The sequence below is a fragment of the Halichoerus grypus genome, chromosome 7, assembly GCF_964656455.1.
Source record: "Halichoerus grypus chromosome 7, mHalGry1.hap1.1, whole genome shotgun sequence".
Taxonomy (NCBI): domain Eukaryota; kingdom Metazoa; phylum Chordata; class Mammalia; order Carnivora; family Phocidae; genus Halichoerus; species Halichoerus grypus.
In genome coordinates this window covers 148909077-148924011 of record NC_135718.1, presented here as the reverse complement: position 1 = coordinate 148924011, position 14935 = coordinate 148909077, and the positions used below count along the sequence as shown (strand labels likewise).

At 42.2% G+C, this 14935-nt stretch overlaps 1 protein-coding gene across 1 annotated transcript in view; it reads right to left on the bottom strand.

The window, feature by feature from the left end:
- RGS5 (regulator of G protein signaling 5) overlaps window positions 1-13918 on the bottom strand; it is a 47964-nt gene extending 34046 nt beyond the window's left edge. Inside the window, exon 1 of the mRNA XM_036103469.2 lies at window positions 13775-13918. Within this exon, the coding sequence (XP_035959362.1) occupies window positions 13775-13818 (44 nt within the window). The 5' untranslated portion in view covers window positions 13819-13918. The remainder of the gene's footprint in view (window positions 1-13774) is intronic.
- Between the last annotated feature and the right edge of the window lie 1017 nt (window positions 13919-14935).

The window sequence follows — 14935 nt, the reverse complement described above, 5'->3', positions numbered from 1 at the left end:
CCTTACTTTAAAAGAGGAAAAACTGAGGTTTGTAGAAATTAAAAGGTTTTTACAAGATCTCACAAGATCTTATCCCAAGATTTCTAAGAAGTTGCAGAGCAAGGGATAGAACACATTTTTTTCTGCAAAGTTGTGCACAGCACATTTTCATGCAATTATTCTCATCCCTCATGAGTGTACATCTAAGAGTTCCAGATGTATGTACTTCCGGTGAGATAGCAATCTTCTTGGGGGTGAGTACCATATCTTACTTCCTTGGTCTCCCAGAGCATCTTGAAATTAACTCGGTACATTAAAGTTGCTTTAACTCCTAAGAGCACAGGTCCACACTGCTTGGGCTTACATTCCAACTCTTACTTACCAACTGGGTGACTTTGGGCAAGTTACTTAAATTCTGAGCCTCCATTTTTCTATGTAAAATGGTGATAATATAGTTTCTACCTCATACATATGTTCTGAGGCTAAATAAATTAATGCAGTGAAATGTTTAGAATAGCACTTGGAGCATAGTAAATATAAGTGTTACCTATTCTTATTATCGTTTAATTATATTTGCCCTACTCTCTCTAGCACAGCATCTTGCACATGGGTGTTGGTTACTAAATGTTCATTGGATGAATAGAGTAGAATAGAATAGAATAGAAGACTGGAATGGAATGAAATGGAATAGAATGGAATGAAATGGAACAGAACAGAATAGAATATGTTCAACAAGGATCTATTTGATTAACATGCAAGATCGGCTTCTTTCAGAAGGCCTCCACCTTGGAATAATGCAACTAATTCTGAGGGCCTAGACAAGGTACATTGCTGGAGAACACTCCAATGGAGAGACACAGAAAGCCAATCTGGAGATATCTGTTGCTGCCTGGTACGGCTCAGAGCCAAACTGTAATATCACCGCCTTTGTGCTGCTATTTAAAAATGGAAAAAAAAAAAAAAAAGAGTATTGTTTTTCCCAGGCATTGGCTACTCCCTACCCACGGGTTCCCGTGGAAATGGAGATATTTCCCATGCTTTCATGGCCTGTCTCTGACACATTCATCACTCAGAGTAGGTTATTGGGGGTGATGAAAGAGGCCATGGGGGAACAAGACAGACAGGATAGAAGCAGATTATTTCCCTTTGACCTTCATTCCCTGTTTCATTCAAAATATTGTTGGCAAGATTTTTGGACTTTCGGTAATTCAGTTTGGAAGCCAGATAATGAATAGTGGGAACATCAGCCTCAAGTTAAGGAAGACAAAAATTTATGGTTTATTTTGAGTTCCCAAAGTAGAGGGGTCAGAGGCATTCCCACGAGAGCCTCTCTGAACACTGGTGTGATCCATAGCCTTTGAACATCTCCATGTCATTCCGCTTTAAATTATAAAGAGGGACTTCACAGACCAAAAGTTTCTAGTTGTACATGGCCCCTACCTTATTTAACGTATTTTATATATTACAAAAGAAGGACATAAAGTGAGCAATAGAGTATTGAAGAAGGAAGAAAGGAAAGAGGAGCAGAATAAAATTTGCTAGGACCTTACTCAACCGTAACATGTGCTACATCACTTAATAAAAACTATGGTTCCCAGGATGCAATGTGTCCCCTCACTGTGACTTTATGTAACAGATCCAAATTCATTACCTCAAATAATCAGAAACAGTTGGTTAACATTTATCTTTGCCAACTAACTAAAAAGGTTTGTTGAGCAAAATAATGACCTCAGTGTGAGGAAGAAGATTATTTCTTGTCTGAAGCACAGAATTTGATTTCATACCATTTCTTTTCTCCCTCCGCCAAAATATTGTAACAACCCCTATTATTCTCAAGATTTATATTTTCAAGAACTATCCAGTTATTGATTCACACGTTCATTTCCATGTTTATTCACTTATCAGACTTGAATAGAGGAACCCCTGTCTTTCAGGCCCTGTACTAGAACGTAGGCGAGTGTTTTATAAAATTAAGAAGAGATTGTTCCTCACCTCAAGTAGCTTTCATTTTACAAAGAAGATATGTCTACACAGTTTTATTGGAATGCAGCTATGATATGGTGGAATACGCGCTAGATTTGAAATTAGCACTTTGGAACTCATGCACACCTAGTGTACTTCCTGACCTTGGGTCAGACATTTAAATTATCTGGGCTTCTGGAGCTCCTGGGTGGCTCAGTCGGTTAATCATCTGACTCTTGAATTCAGCTCAGGTCATGATCTCAGGGTCCTGGGATTGAGCCCCCCGTCTGGCTCTGTGCTCAGCATGGAGTCTGCTTAGGATTCTCTTTCTCCCTCTCCCTCTGCCCCTCCGCCTGCTTGTACACACACTCTCTCTCAGATAAATAAATAAAATCTTAAAAAAAATTATCTGTGCTTCTTCATTAGTAAAACAGGGATGTTAATAATATCTACCTTGCAGGTTTAGATAAGAATTAAATCAAGTACTGTCAAATACCCAACCCAAGTTGAATCTGAGGAAAGAAGGGAAAGAAGGGAAGAAGAAAGGGAAGAAGTGATATGAACTAGAAGGAAGATGAAACAGTTCTGTGAGTGAGAGTTCAGAGGATGGAGGGCTAGCTTCTCCCCAAGGGAGAAACAGAGAAAATCTCCCCAAGGGGTTGAAGCTTGGGGATGGATGAGCTGGCTGGAACCCTGAGTGACAAGGGAGGACAGGGAATTAGTTTGCACTCCCACACAGGTGTTGGCTTCCTGCGTCTCTTCCAGCTCCCCAGGGATCCTTCCCAAAGTTTAATATAGAAGTCCACATCTTCCTAAGACTTCCAAAGAAGATTTCAAAGTTCGTGAGTATGTTGCAGGGTCATAATCCTGGAAACTTCTCTCCAGCATGTTTATAGTGTTCCTTCACTTTCCTCCTGGGGAGCAATGCAGTCCTCCTTGTGGCCCTCACACAGCAGGAACTAAAGAGGGGGGACGCCCTAAATTGTGTGGTTGCTGGGATAGGATGGGAGCTGCTAAGTTAGAGATCTGGGCTCAGGATACAAACAAAGTCTAGGAACCAAGCAGATGGTCACCCAGGTGCCACTAGAAAGATACAAAGCGGGAGTTGCTGGGCTGAGCACCCTCCTCTAGACAGAAGGCACAAGGGATCTGAGACAAATGCATGTGTAATTTTATGTCTTGCAAATGCAAATCACAGCTGCTAGGAGACCATCAGATAGAAAACACAACAAAGGAAAAAAGACCTGAGGGCCAGAGAGGTGCTAGGGACATGCCACAGAACATAGATGGGAAGAATGATGTCTTCTAAATGGTATAAAGGATCTTGTTAAACCGTTGAGACATGGCCTGCCCCTGAGAAATGTTCACTCAGGATGACAGAAGAACAATCTACAAGGCATCGAAACGGGCACAGACAAGAAGGGGAGCTGGGAGGGGGACTTGTCTCATTTGATTTTGGGTGCTTTGCAGTTCCCTGTTCTAGCCCCAATCCGAGATTTGACTGCCAAGTTTTCCTCAACTGAAGATGGTTAAGAAAAGTCATGCACGAAGAGAAGTCACGCATATCCAGCTAACTAACTGGTTTACTCAGTACATCTAGTGCATAACCTTATTTAGTGCACATAACTATCCTGTGAAGGAAGTATAAATAACACCCCCACCTTGCAGATGAGAAAACTGAGTTACAGAGTAGTTTGGGGATTTGCCCAAAATCATCTGATAAATGACAATGGTAGGAGTCAAACTCAATCTCATTTCAGCCCCTGGGCTCTTAATTACTATGCAATAAACCTGTCTCATGCTGTTCAGTTATTGTAATTGGCAGCTCTATGCATCTGGTAAATAGAAATGGGGAAAAATTTTTTTCCCTAAAGACTACAGTGTATCTGGTAACCAAAACTTTTTGAAAGATGGTGTCTGTGGAAGAATAAGTATTTTAAAAGCAAAGACACACAAAATTCATAAATTAAAGTCCATCAGATAAAATAAAATAAAAGTGAAAAGTCAATCTGCAGACCTTGAATTAGCTCCAACTCTAACCAGCTATGTGATCTTGGACAAGTCACCCAAACAGGTTGGGACCTGTTTTCTCATGTATGAAAGAAGGAATTTGTCTGGGGCCCTGATCCTATTCTCAGTCTGTGATTCTGAGTTGGTGGTGTGAGAGAGGAGAGAAAAAAAATCACATCCTCTCTCAAGGAGCAGAATCCATCCATTTCAGGCATTTGACTTGACTGCGTGCATCTGGGTGATCAAGACTGTGCTAGGCACTCACTTCTAGAATGTCATAATCATCAGCTGTCTTAGCTTTTCTTGCCCTTTTCTTGCTCGCAAGCCAGGATCCATTTAGTAAAATGTGTTCCATGAGTGGCTGATGAAAGTTTTATATTCCTTCCCTCACTGCAGGCCGGCCTCTGCCAGCCATTTTGGCTTAATTACAAACCTCAGGGTGCTGTGTGGACCAGGATGGGAGACAAAGGTTAAGCTATTCTTACTGAAACCGGAAGATAAAAGTTAGAGGGCAATCAAAAAAAAAAAATCTAAAGGTTTTTGAAACCTCAGCTGAGAATTTTGAGAAAATCCCAACTAAAGGAGAAAGTGTAAATGCTAACCATGAGGGTAGGAGACCTATTTGTTGAAGAAGGAAAAAATCCCCATTGATCTACATTCATCTCTGTGAACAGCTTCGCTTTCAATTTGTCTGCAGGGATCCCTGATTTCAACAATCTTTTTTTCCAAGTTATAAAAATATCAGGGGTGTGTGTGCACGTGTGTGCATATGCACACATGTGCACGTGTCCGTGTTCAAGTGACATACATGTTTTCAGATTTGGGGGATTCAGAAACAAAGTCTAAGATTCTGGAAGCTTGTCATCCAGAAAGCACCAGCACCAGACCTTAGACAATAGGCTCTTCTGAGAAAGTCTTAAGTGTGACCTGCGCTGTTGACCTTGTCCCAAAGTGCGCAAGTCATTCGGTCCCATAGTCTTGAACTCAGGTATCTCTAGTAAACTATCACACAACAAACTACTTTGTCAGTGGAACATCTTGATTCTTTCTAAACCTCCCGAATCCCCACAGACAAGTGCCTCATCCAGAAACAGCTGTTCTGTACAAGAAAATGTCAAAAAGTAGTAGCTTGACCAAAACAGCTCCACACACTTCACTACTGATAATAAGCACTTACAGAGCCGAGCACTTTACATTTTTCAAGTATTTTACTGCATGCTGCATCTCCTCCTCTGACTTTAAGAGGATAGTTCCAACATCTTTCTGGAATGTAGAGTTGTGAGGATCTGAGTGAGATTCTGTCCAGATGGGCTAGGTGTTGCTTGAGAACTGTCTGGGGAAGCAGTCAGATAGGAGAAGGAAGAACGTGTAGACTATAGACGCATGACCTTAGCCTCATTTGCTGTTCATGCAGCCATTGTGATGATCAGATACTCACTGCCCAAAGCATTCAAAGACTGCCTGGGCGAATCCTTTCAACCCTGCAGTATTTCCTCTTTGAAGGAGAAACAGTGTCAGGCCAAGTTATTGTATCTCGACGTGGCAACAGAATAGAATGCTTTGCAAAGAAATGCCCTGTCTGAACTTTCCAGGAGCACTCTGGTGAGAGTGAATAAACCCAGACACATGTGCATGAGCTGTGTTGATGACACATGCGTCCTATGATTAGGTTGGCTGCACCTTCAGATTTTCCAGGAAAGACCCAGTTTCTAACGCCTGGGGTAGAGGCAAACTCCATGTCCTCGTGTAGGTGGAAATTGCAGTCTCTCCGTGCTATATGTCTGGCATGGATTCATGCAGTCCCCAAAGCAGTCCCCACGTCAATTTGAGAATTGCTGGGACTCCAGGATCTACTCAGCTGGTAGATGAAGATTGTTTAAAAATATAAAGGCCTAGAAATCCTGATTCGCCCTTCTCATTCCAGCCTCAAGGATGAAAACTCTTTCACTATTATGGCAAAGGGTGAGTCTCGTTCTGGGCAGCGTTGGGAAGGGCATGAGTGGGCGACTCTTCCCATTGACTGGAGAAAAACGTGACCTAGTATGAAAGCAATCAATGGAACCCCACCCCTAAGGCAGGCATGTCTGTGTCCTTATATCTCATTTCCCTGCCTGCCCTCCAGGAGCTTACACTCTTGAGATTAACTGTAAACAAAGTACAAAAATCATAGGTTGTTAGAATCCATGATATTTGATCCTAAATTACCCTCAAATTTTACAAGAAACTGAAACCATCTTTTCCTTTCATGGAATTCACCAAAATAAAAGAGTCCCATTCCACTGCCCATAAATATATATTTTTCACAAACTGAAAGTTTATTCTGAATGTGTCACAAGTATTTTTTTTTTTAAGAAATGTGGGGTTCTTAATTTAGTCCTTTGAGAATCAAAGTGGCTGGAAGAAAATTGCACATTTTTGAATGATTGCTGCTTTCAAGCTACATCCAGAAGTTAGTTCCCTGGCCTTCCTGTGGGATTGGGATGAGATGCAAAATTAGAATAAAAGTACAATCTTTCCTCAAAATACTTGGTGTCCAAATTAAGGACAATAAAGTAGTGAAGCTGGAAGGAGGGGAGAGGGTCATAGAATTGACTCATCATCATTACAAGTACAGTGATGAGGTCAGGAGAGGCACCTGACTCAGGACTCACCCTCTGCTGCTTAGCAGAGGCCAAGGTTACAGCTCAGGATACCTATATTCCCCACCCAGGACCCTTTCCACGTGTTATGGCCTTTTATGCTTGCATCTAAAAGTTCTGTGTTCTACAGGGGCCCCTGGGGGGCTCAGTCGGTTAAGCGTCCAACTATTGATTTCGGCTCAGGTCATGATTTCAGCGTCCTGAGATCGAGCCCTGTGTTGGGTTCCTAAGATTCTCTCTCTCCCTCTGTCACTCCCCCACCCCATGCATACTCATGCTTTCTCTGTCTTAAAAAAACAAAAAAGTAAAAAGTCTGTGTTCTACAAATACTTGCAAGGAAAAGAAAAATAAAAGACAGGAAGCCTTTTGACTAAGGAGAAATTTAAGGGTCTCTGAACCAATCCCAACGTGTGAGCCTGGGGTTTATGTGTTATCTGCACCTGGTGGAGATTTGGGGATATCCTTCAGTCCTGGGCGGGGGAGGGGGCGTGGAGGGCAGGGAGACTGCATGTGAGCTAGCTCAGCAGGGAGGAGGGCTCAGTTCCCTCACCATGAGAAGTAAAAAGGCAGAAAAATGATCTGCACCCCAGCAAGCTTCCAGCTCCTGGCAGGGTGCGCTGCATGCAGTAGGGGCGTAGTTAACAGGATTTGATGTAGAGAAGTCCGGCAGACTCTGTGAGAGGCTTTCTGCAATCAGTGAAGGGACAGGAAGAGTGGGAGAAAGGGCCCTGGAGACAAACCCCTGAGGTCAGCGTTGTTTATGAGCAGTGCACCCCGCCTCACCACACCTGCTCTGTCAAATCCTTCATAATAAGGTTGCTAATGTCTCCCCACCAGATAAAAGCAGTCTCTAGGTGTCCTTAAGTCCATTTGTAAGAAGTGCTTTTACATAACAGAGCCCAATTAATTGTAGAAAGAGCACTAGATCAATGGGTAGTGCTTATCTATTCAATAATAATAAAATTCAGTAATAACAATTAAAAAAGCGTGACCTTGTTTTGATCCTGATTCAAACAATCCAACTGCAAAAAGACCATTGGGGGTATTTGGATCCTCACCTGATATTTACTAATATTAAAGAATTATTCATTTTTAAGTATGATCATGGTTTTTAATGTCTTTTAATGTTTTGGAAAAAGTTGGCATATTTTTAAAGGAGATACCTACCTGCTGAAAGAATTATGGATGAAATGGTAAAAATACTGTACTATCTGACACATCTATCTTTATTATTTAAAAAGATAAGGTTATGATGAGGAAAGATGAAAATAAATAAGTTTTATCAAAGGCCTTGGCACATAATTGAGCTTTAAATGATTTCCTGACTACCCACGAAGAGGGAAAGAAGGATGGAAGGAAATTAATTCTTTAATAGGGGTTATAGCGTCTCTCCCCAACAAGAAAAGTATCCTCATTTACAGCTGAGGAAATGAAGCTCAGAGAGGTTTAGTGACTTTCTCCAGTTCACACAGCTAGGAAGTAATTGAGATAGAGTTACAAGCACCATGTTCTTTCTGCTCCAACCCCTTGCTGATATTAAGGCAGGGGACAGACTGTGACCTTGCCCCCTTCCTTACTCTGTGTTTTCTTTAGTATTCCTAAAATGTGTAGTCTTAGGGAGTTACTTCCTCAGGCAGTCAAAAACAGGCTTTCACTGTCTTTCTCCTCTGGGTGACTCAGCCTTTAAAATATAGTGCAGGCTCAATGTTATCTGGGAACTGATTGGGGCTTTAAAGGAAGAAAGAGATAGGAACCTGCTATCTTCTGGCCTCCAGCCATAGTCTGGTTCCTGTTACTAAGGATTGATCCTGACTGAACTAATTAAAGTTTAGTTCCTTGGCTTTCTGGCCAGCAGGACAGACAAAAGTCATAACCATGAGCCACAGAAACATTAACCCCGTCCCTAGATATCAGCTATCCTGTGATAGTGGCTAGTCTCTGCTAAAGAAGGAAAAATTAGATAACCTTTCAAGGATCTTACCAAACTTAAGATTCTGGGATCCAAAAGTATTTTGAATTGAGATCTGGTGTTTCAACATGGCCCAGACTGAATGGAAGACTAGGAAGAGGTGCCTCTTTAGAATAGGGGATGAAATCCATCAGAAAACCTGGGGCAGTAACTGCAGGAGCTGAGATGATAGTTTCAGGAGCTTCACCAACAGCTCCAGGTCTACCCTCATTAGAAACAAAAAGACTCACCTCTTTAACTAGATTTTCCTAAGAAAGTGGCAGAAATGCTGGAGGCTCCTCTCCACTTTCCTCCCTCTCCTAACCCAACTCCCACTCCCCAAGGTAGGAATCCCTCTTTGTTTTGGAGCAGACACTCTCTCCCCATTGTAGCCTCTAATACACTGCTGATGTTCTCCCCATCCCTCTGTAAGCAGAAGAAGCACCAGGCCAAACTGTGAGCAACCCTGTCTTCTGCACTCATTATAAATTTATTTGTGCATTCTCCTGACAAAATACTTATTAAGTGCCTACTATGTGCCAAGTACAGATTGTTATTTAGTAAATAAATTCTTTAGGCGAAGGGGTGGTGGGGGGCAGTATCTCCCCTGAGCAAATCTCTTCCATCTTCACAGACAGGAGTGGAAGGGGAATTGACAAGTCCCAAGGAAACAATATACAGGATGTGCTGCATGGGAGGTTAACTGATTAGAAACTCAAAGTTCCCTCCTTGCTTGCCTCTGAGAGATAATGCTGATAGGACAAAGATGTCCTAACAGCAGCCAAGCTCACTGGGCCCTCTCTTTTCCTTGACTCTGCACAGGCTGGCTGGGGAGCTGGCCTTGGAACGCCTTCTTTCTCTCAGCTCTTCTCTGCTAGACCTGGCTAACTCTCCTTCCTGAGGCTTCATTCATGAGCCTGGGTTAAGTATCATTTCTTGTAACTTCTTGCAAAGTTTCCCTGACCACCAAAAGCTCTCTGAGCCCCCCACCCCCAACGACTCCCACTCTTGTGCTTCTTTGCACTCCATGCATTTATTCCCTCATAGTGGATCTCAACACTGTGGACTCATTTCTTGTTTGTTATCTCCCTAACAGGGCTGCAATTTCCTTGAGAGCAGGGTCCGGGTCTTTCATCCTTATGCCTAAGGCAAGTATGGAGGTTTGAAAGGCAATCCAGAGAAATGAACAATATTGTGTCATCAATAAGAATCAAAACAGTCTTTCTGAGTAACTCACCCCCCCCCTCAGTTTTATTGAATAGTTCGTTTACTTTCTTAACATATAAAGTTTCATTGGAATATTGGCAATTATATCGGAAGACTGAACTACAGCAAGCTTTAAATACTTATTCCCATATTATGCAGCCATCAAAAGGAATGAAATCTTGCCATTTGCAATGACGTGGATGGAATTGGAGGGTATTATGCTGAGAGAAATAAGTCAATCAGAGAAAGACATGTATCATATGACCTCACTGATATGAAGAATTCTTAATCTCAGGAAACAAACTGAGGGTTGCAGGAGTGGTGGGGGGTGGGAGGGATGGGGTGGCTGGGTGATAGACATTGGGGAGGGTAAGTGCTATGGTGAGCGCTGTGAATTGTGCAAGACTGTTGAATCAGAGATCTGTACCTCTGAAACAAATAATACATTATATGTTAAAAAAAAAAAAAAGAAGATGGCATGAAGGGAAGAATGAAGGGGGAAAATCAGAGGGGAAGACGAACCATGAGAGACGATGGACTCTGAGAAACAAACTGAGGGTTCTAGAGGGGAGGGGGGTGGGGGATGGGTTAGCCTGATGATGGGTATTAAAGAGGGCACGTTCTGCATGGAGCACTGGGTGTTATATGCAAACAATGAATCATGGAACACTACATCAAAAACTAATGATGTAATGTATGGTGATTAACATAACATTATAAAAAATAAATAAGTAAATACTTATTCCCAGAAAGCATGATCCTAAATTCGGCTAGAGGCACTCCCACCATCTCTGTAGGCTTCTTTGATGATCTTTTACCTATTCTGACTGAGCTACGAATTGTTCAAGTTCATTGCCACATTTTTCTCCACAGTTGGCCCAAGGATGTGTTCATACCTTTGAAAAAGTAGTATTTACTTAATTCTGCAGACCCAGGAGCCCTGGCCCACTCAGCAAGGTGCTTCCATTTGGCTTAACGACCTTAAACAATTAGTTGATTAATGGCCCTGTTTATTAGGTGACTTTCTACTCTAAATTATCCACACTTAGACACACATATAAATCAGAAGAGGAGAAAAAAATGGAATGTTCAGTAAAAATAATAATAAATTAAAAGAACCAGAACATCACCTTCCTCATTAACTTTCTACAATTCCTGAAATTCCCAGCATTGCCACAAACTTGAGATGACCAGAGGCTCCCGGGTGAACCGTGGATTGAAAACATTTCACCACCAGCAGCCTTTATAATCTTAAACAGACATCAGAGCTACCGCAGACATGGACAGAGGTACAGGGTTTGCAACACTTTATTAAGATCCCAGGGAAAACTCTCTGTCAGAAGCTAAGTTTTCATTACTAGCTCACTCTCCTTTTTAGGTTAGTAGAGACTGTGAACTTGGTGACAGGACTAGTCAGCACTGAAGGAGAACAATTATAATAATCACACTGACTGTCTTATATTACGCTACCAATTTTTGGGGGGAATCATCATAATAACACTTTTTATTTTGAAATATTTTTGTCTTTTTCCGAAGAGCGATGTTTACTTTAAAACTTAAGCTCGTTCAGAGAAATTCAGGAGACTCTAGAAATAAAATGAATCTTCAAAATAAGCCTAAAATTCAAAGTTGAAAATCGTGGGTGAAAAATAAGAACTTGAATTGACTCAACTTTTTCATTTTTCCACTAACTGTCACATTGCCACCCACATAGCACTGGTTTCAATATGCCACGAGGCAGAAATTTGGGGTGGTGGCCATTTGTTGCTCATATGTTTGGATTACTGGTCTCTCTGAATATATAAAAATGTGTGAGGTCAACTCTGGGTTTTTACAAGCAATAGTCTTAAAGATGTAAAGAAACAAAGAACAGTTGCTACGAATATGTCAAAGTTGACTCTGGCTTAATGCTTCCCTACACATTGAACAAGGAATATTTTCTACGATTAAATCTGGCACGTGGAGTAAATTTCACTTTCTTGAAAATCAGAATTAGAATCCCTGAGTAGGTTGCTTCTGCCACCGCCACGATTTCAGCACAGGGTTGGGTTCTGGATGAGTTTTCATTAATTGACTCTTTTCTGCTTCCAAATTTTAGAGAGAAATTCATTAGGATAAATTTCCCTTTAATTGCATCTCTTGCTAGCCGCTGAGTTAAACTATGTTTTAAACGTATTTAAATAATGGCAGCATGGAAAAGAATGTGAGAGGACAGTCAATCCAACTCTCATTGATTAAATGAGAACATAGAATCCTGGGGAAGTGAAAGAACTTGCTCATGGGTGCAAATTTAGATGACAAGACTGAATCTGCTTCTTACTCCTTTGCCAGTCCTCTTTCCACTACGATCAATCACAACATGTTAATCTGGTTTTTGTAAACTGAATTTTATTTCCAGTGCAACTGAAAGGTGCAATGTAACTCTTTGGTAAAGCTTTCCATTATAAACAGATTCGTTTTGTAAGCATATATGTTGTCCTAATTTATTCTATACGAGTCTTCAAACATCTTTATCTAAGCACTGAGGTCACCTATGTTCCTCTTGTAGTGTGGAGAGAAGTGGGGAGGGGAGCCTCTGGCGATGAGGGAAATGAGAGACAGAGAGGAGAGCAGGGAAGGTGGGTTTGGATGCATTCATTCAAGCATCATGCTTCCCTCAAGATAGATAATCTCAGATTTTTCCATGAATGTGTGCTAACAGTTCCACAATCCCATTTCTCCAAAACACTCCTCTCAGGCAGCATTGTAACTGGAAATAGGATTCTATTTGCAATGGAAATAGAATATGAAAAAAAATTAATAGGAAACAAAAATTGCAAGATTATACCACCTGCCAGTAAATTAAAAGGTTCAGGCAATCTAGGAAAAAATGCTTGCTCCTTGGCCACCCTAAAGGATCCTAAAGGATATAACTACAAATAGTTATATTGTAGAGCATAAGATTTCACTGTGCAATGAAAGATACAAGAAGTGATTCAATATTAAGTTTGATCCTGAATCAGGTATAGAACAGTAATAGGAGTTAGGCCTGAGCTTGTGAAAGACAGGAGAGATCATAAATAGCCCATTGAACACAACCTTCTTAAGCAAACACTTCCAGTACCTTTAGGGATGGAGTTGGGTTGCACAAGGGTCACCTTTATTTTCTTTAAATAATGAAAACTCAAACCAAATGTAATCAAATCCATTCTTGAGAAATAAGAGGAGGATAAACACCCCTACTTCTCTGCGTCAGGTAGGGCTGTTGGGTTGTTAGCCTCGATGCTTAGGATTCCCTACAGAATATTGTCCTGCTTAAGGATAACCAGAGGACCTCAAAAGTGTTTTCCCATGTATCCAAAAAGAGAATACTAGCCAATAAATAATCTCTGCGTCCCAGTGGCTTTCTCCTCTCCAGCAATCCAGCTACTTTTATCTAATGGGATCAAGATACAAAGAACAATGAGAAATCCCCTCTTCCTCACTGCAAACCTGCCTCCCTCTCTCAGTCCACGTACATTAAGTAATAAAGGCTAACATCTACACAGTTCTATATGTGCCAGACTGTGTGCTGGGAGTTTAATATCCAGTAATTCATTCAGCCCTAATAAGCAGCCCCTGAGGTAGATGCTCCTGGCATCTCCATTTCACAGAGAAGGAAACTGAAATACAGAGAGAGTAAATAAATCGCCCAACGCCACAAAATAGTAAGTAGTGGAACCAGGATTCAAAGGCAGGCAGTTTGATGTTGGAATCCATTCTCTTAACCATGCACTTTTGACTCTGACCAAGCACCCATGGACTAGGCATCTCCTTGGAGGAAATGAAGTTCTGGATACGACGAAATGGTTCATGAGATACCCCATGTTGGATCTGCCTCAGGTCCTACAAGCATCAGTGCTGTTGGCAGAGAGGAGACAAGCCCCAGTCTCCAATCACACACCTGTTTTGGCACAAACAACAACGGCTCTCTATTGCCCCTGGATACCCCTCCCCCGAGCAAAGATTCTGCATATCTCTATCTCTTAAGTCAAAATAACTTGGTTCTCACCTTTCTAGGCATGAATGGGGCAAAGCCGCCAGTCCTTTGCACATTTTGGCAAGTGGCTTAGCTCCTCAGTTTTGAGCACAAATTCTGCACAGCAGAGCGAGACTTTGAAAACTTCACAACTGTCTGGGACTGCCTCTCCCTCTGAGGAATATATAGAGGCTCTTTGCCAGCCCTCTGCTGCTCCCTGGACCAATCCAGACCTTAGAGGAAATCGCTGGCTGGGACGCAGCGGCAGTTGTGGGAGCTGGAGGCTGGAATCCTGTCTCCGCAGCATTAGGCTTCCGGCTGCTCCTCGGAGGACACTCATTCCGCTGGGGCAGGGCAGGGCTCTCCATCCTGCCTGGGTCATTCACGTTTTAACGTGTAAACGTGAGCCAGACACAGAGCAGAGTGCCTTGGGCTGCCCCAGATCTGTCAAAATCATAGCCTGTTAGGAGGACAAGAGCCCCAGAGATCTGTTATCTCAATTCGGTGTCACAGCGGAGGAGGGGAGACTTAGAAAAGGCCAGGGGCTGTGTACGGAGCATCTATGGGTGCCAGGCTGCCAGGCACTTGGCGGGATGCTAGGAATTCAAAGAAAGGCACTGCCTGCTCTTAAGACCCCAAAACGTCCTATAAAATACCGTGTAAGTGAGTGATGGAGGCAGGCCCAGGATGTGTGAGCTTGCAAGGGCCACCAGAGAAGATCTGGGGAGGAAATAAGCCCTGAGCTTAGTGATATGAGACAAAATACCCTACAGCGTTCTATCCACTTGATATTGCCCCCAAGTCCCCTTAATCCTATAATTGGTCTTGTGATTATTTCTCTGCTTTGATAATGACATCAGGTAATTCCTTGGACCCTGCCCCCGCCACCCAGCCTTGGTCAGGCTTGTCTTGCCTGGCTCTTCAACCTTTCCCTGTCTTCGGTCACTCCAGGATTATTCCCACCAAAAGTGACCTTATTTGCAGTTCATCCTATCAGGACCCAAGGGGTTAATAAATTAATATGTAAACGCAGATGCCTGAGGAGTAGGCATGAGTCCAAACTAAAACAGCAACCACATCATCTGTAAGAAAAGCTCTAAATTTAGAATTAAAGATGATTCTCATAATGTTCCCCATTGTCTGAAATTGTTTTAAACTGTTGATTGGGGCCTGTTACTGGCTTGTAAAGTCAAT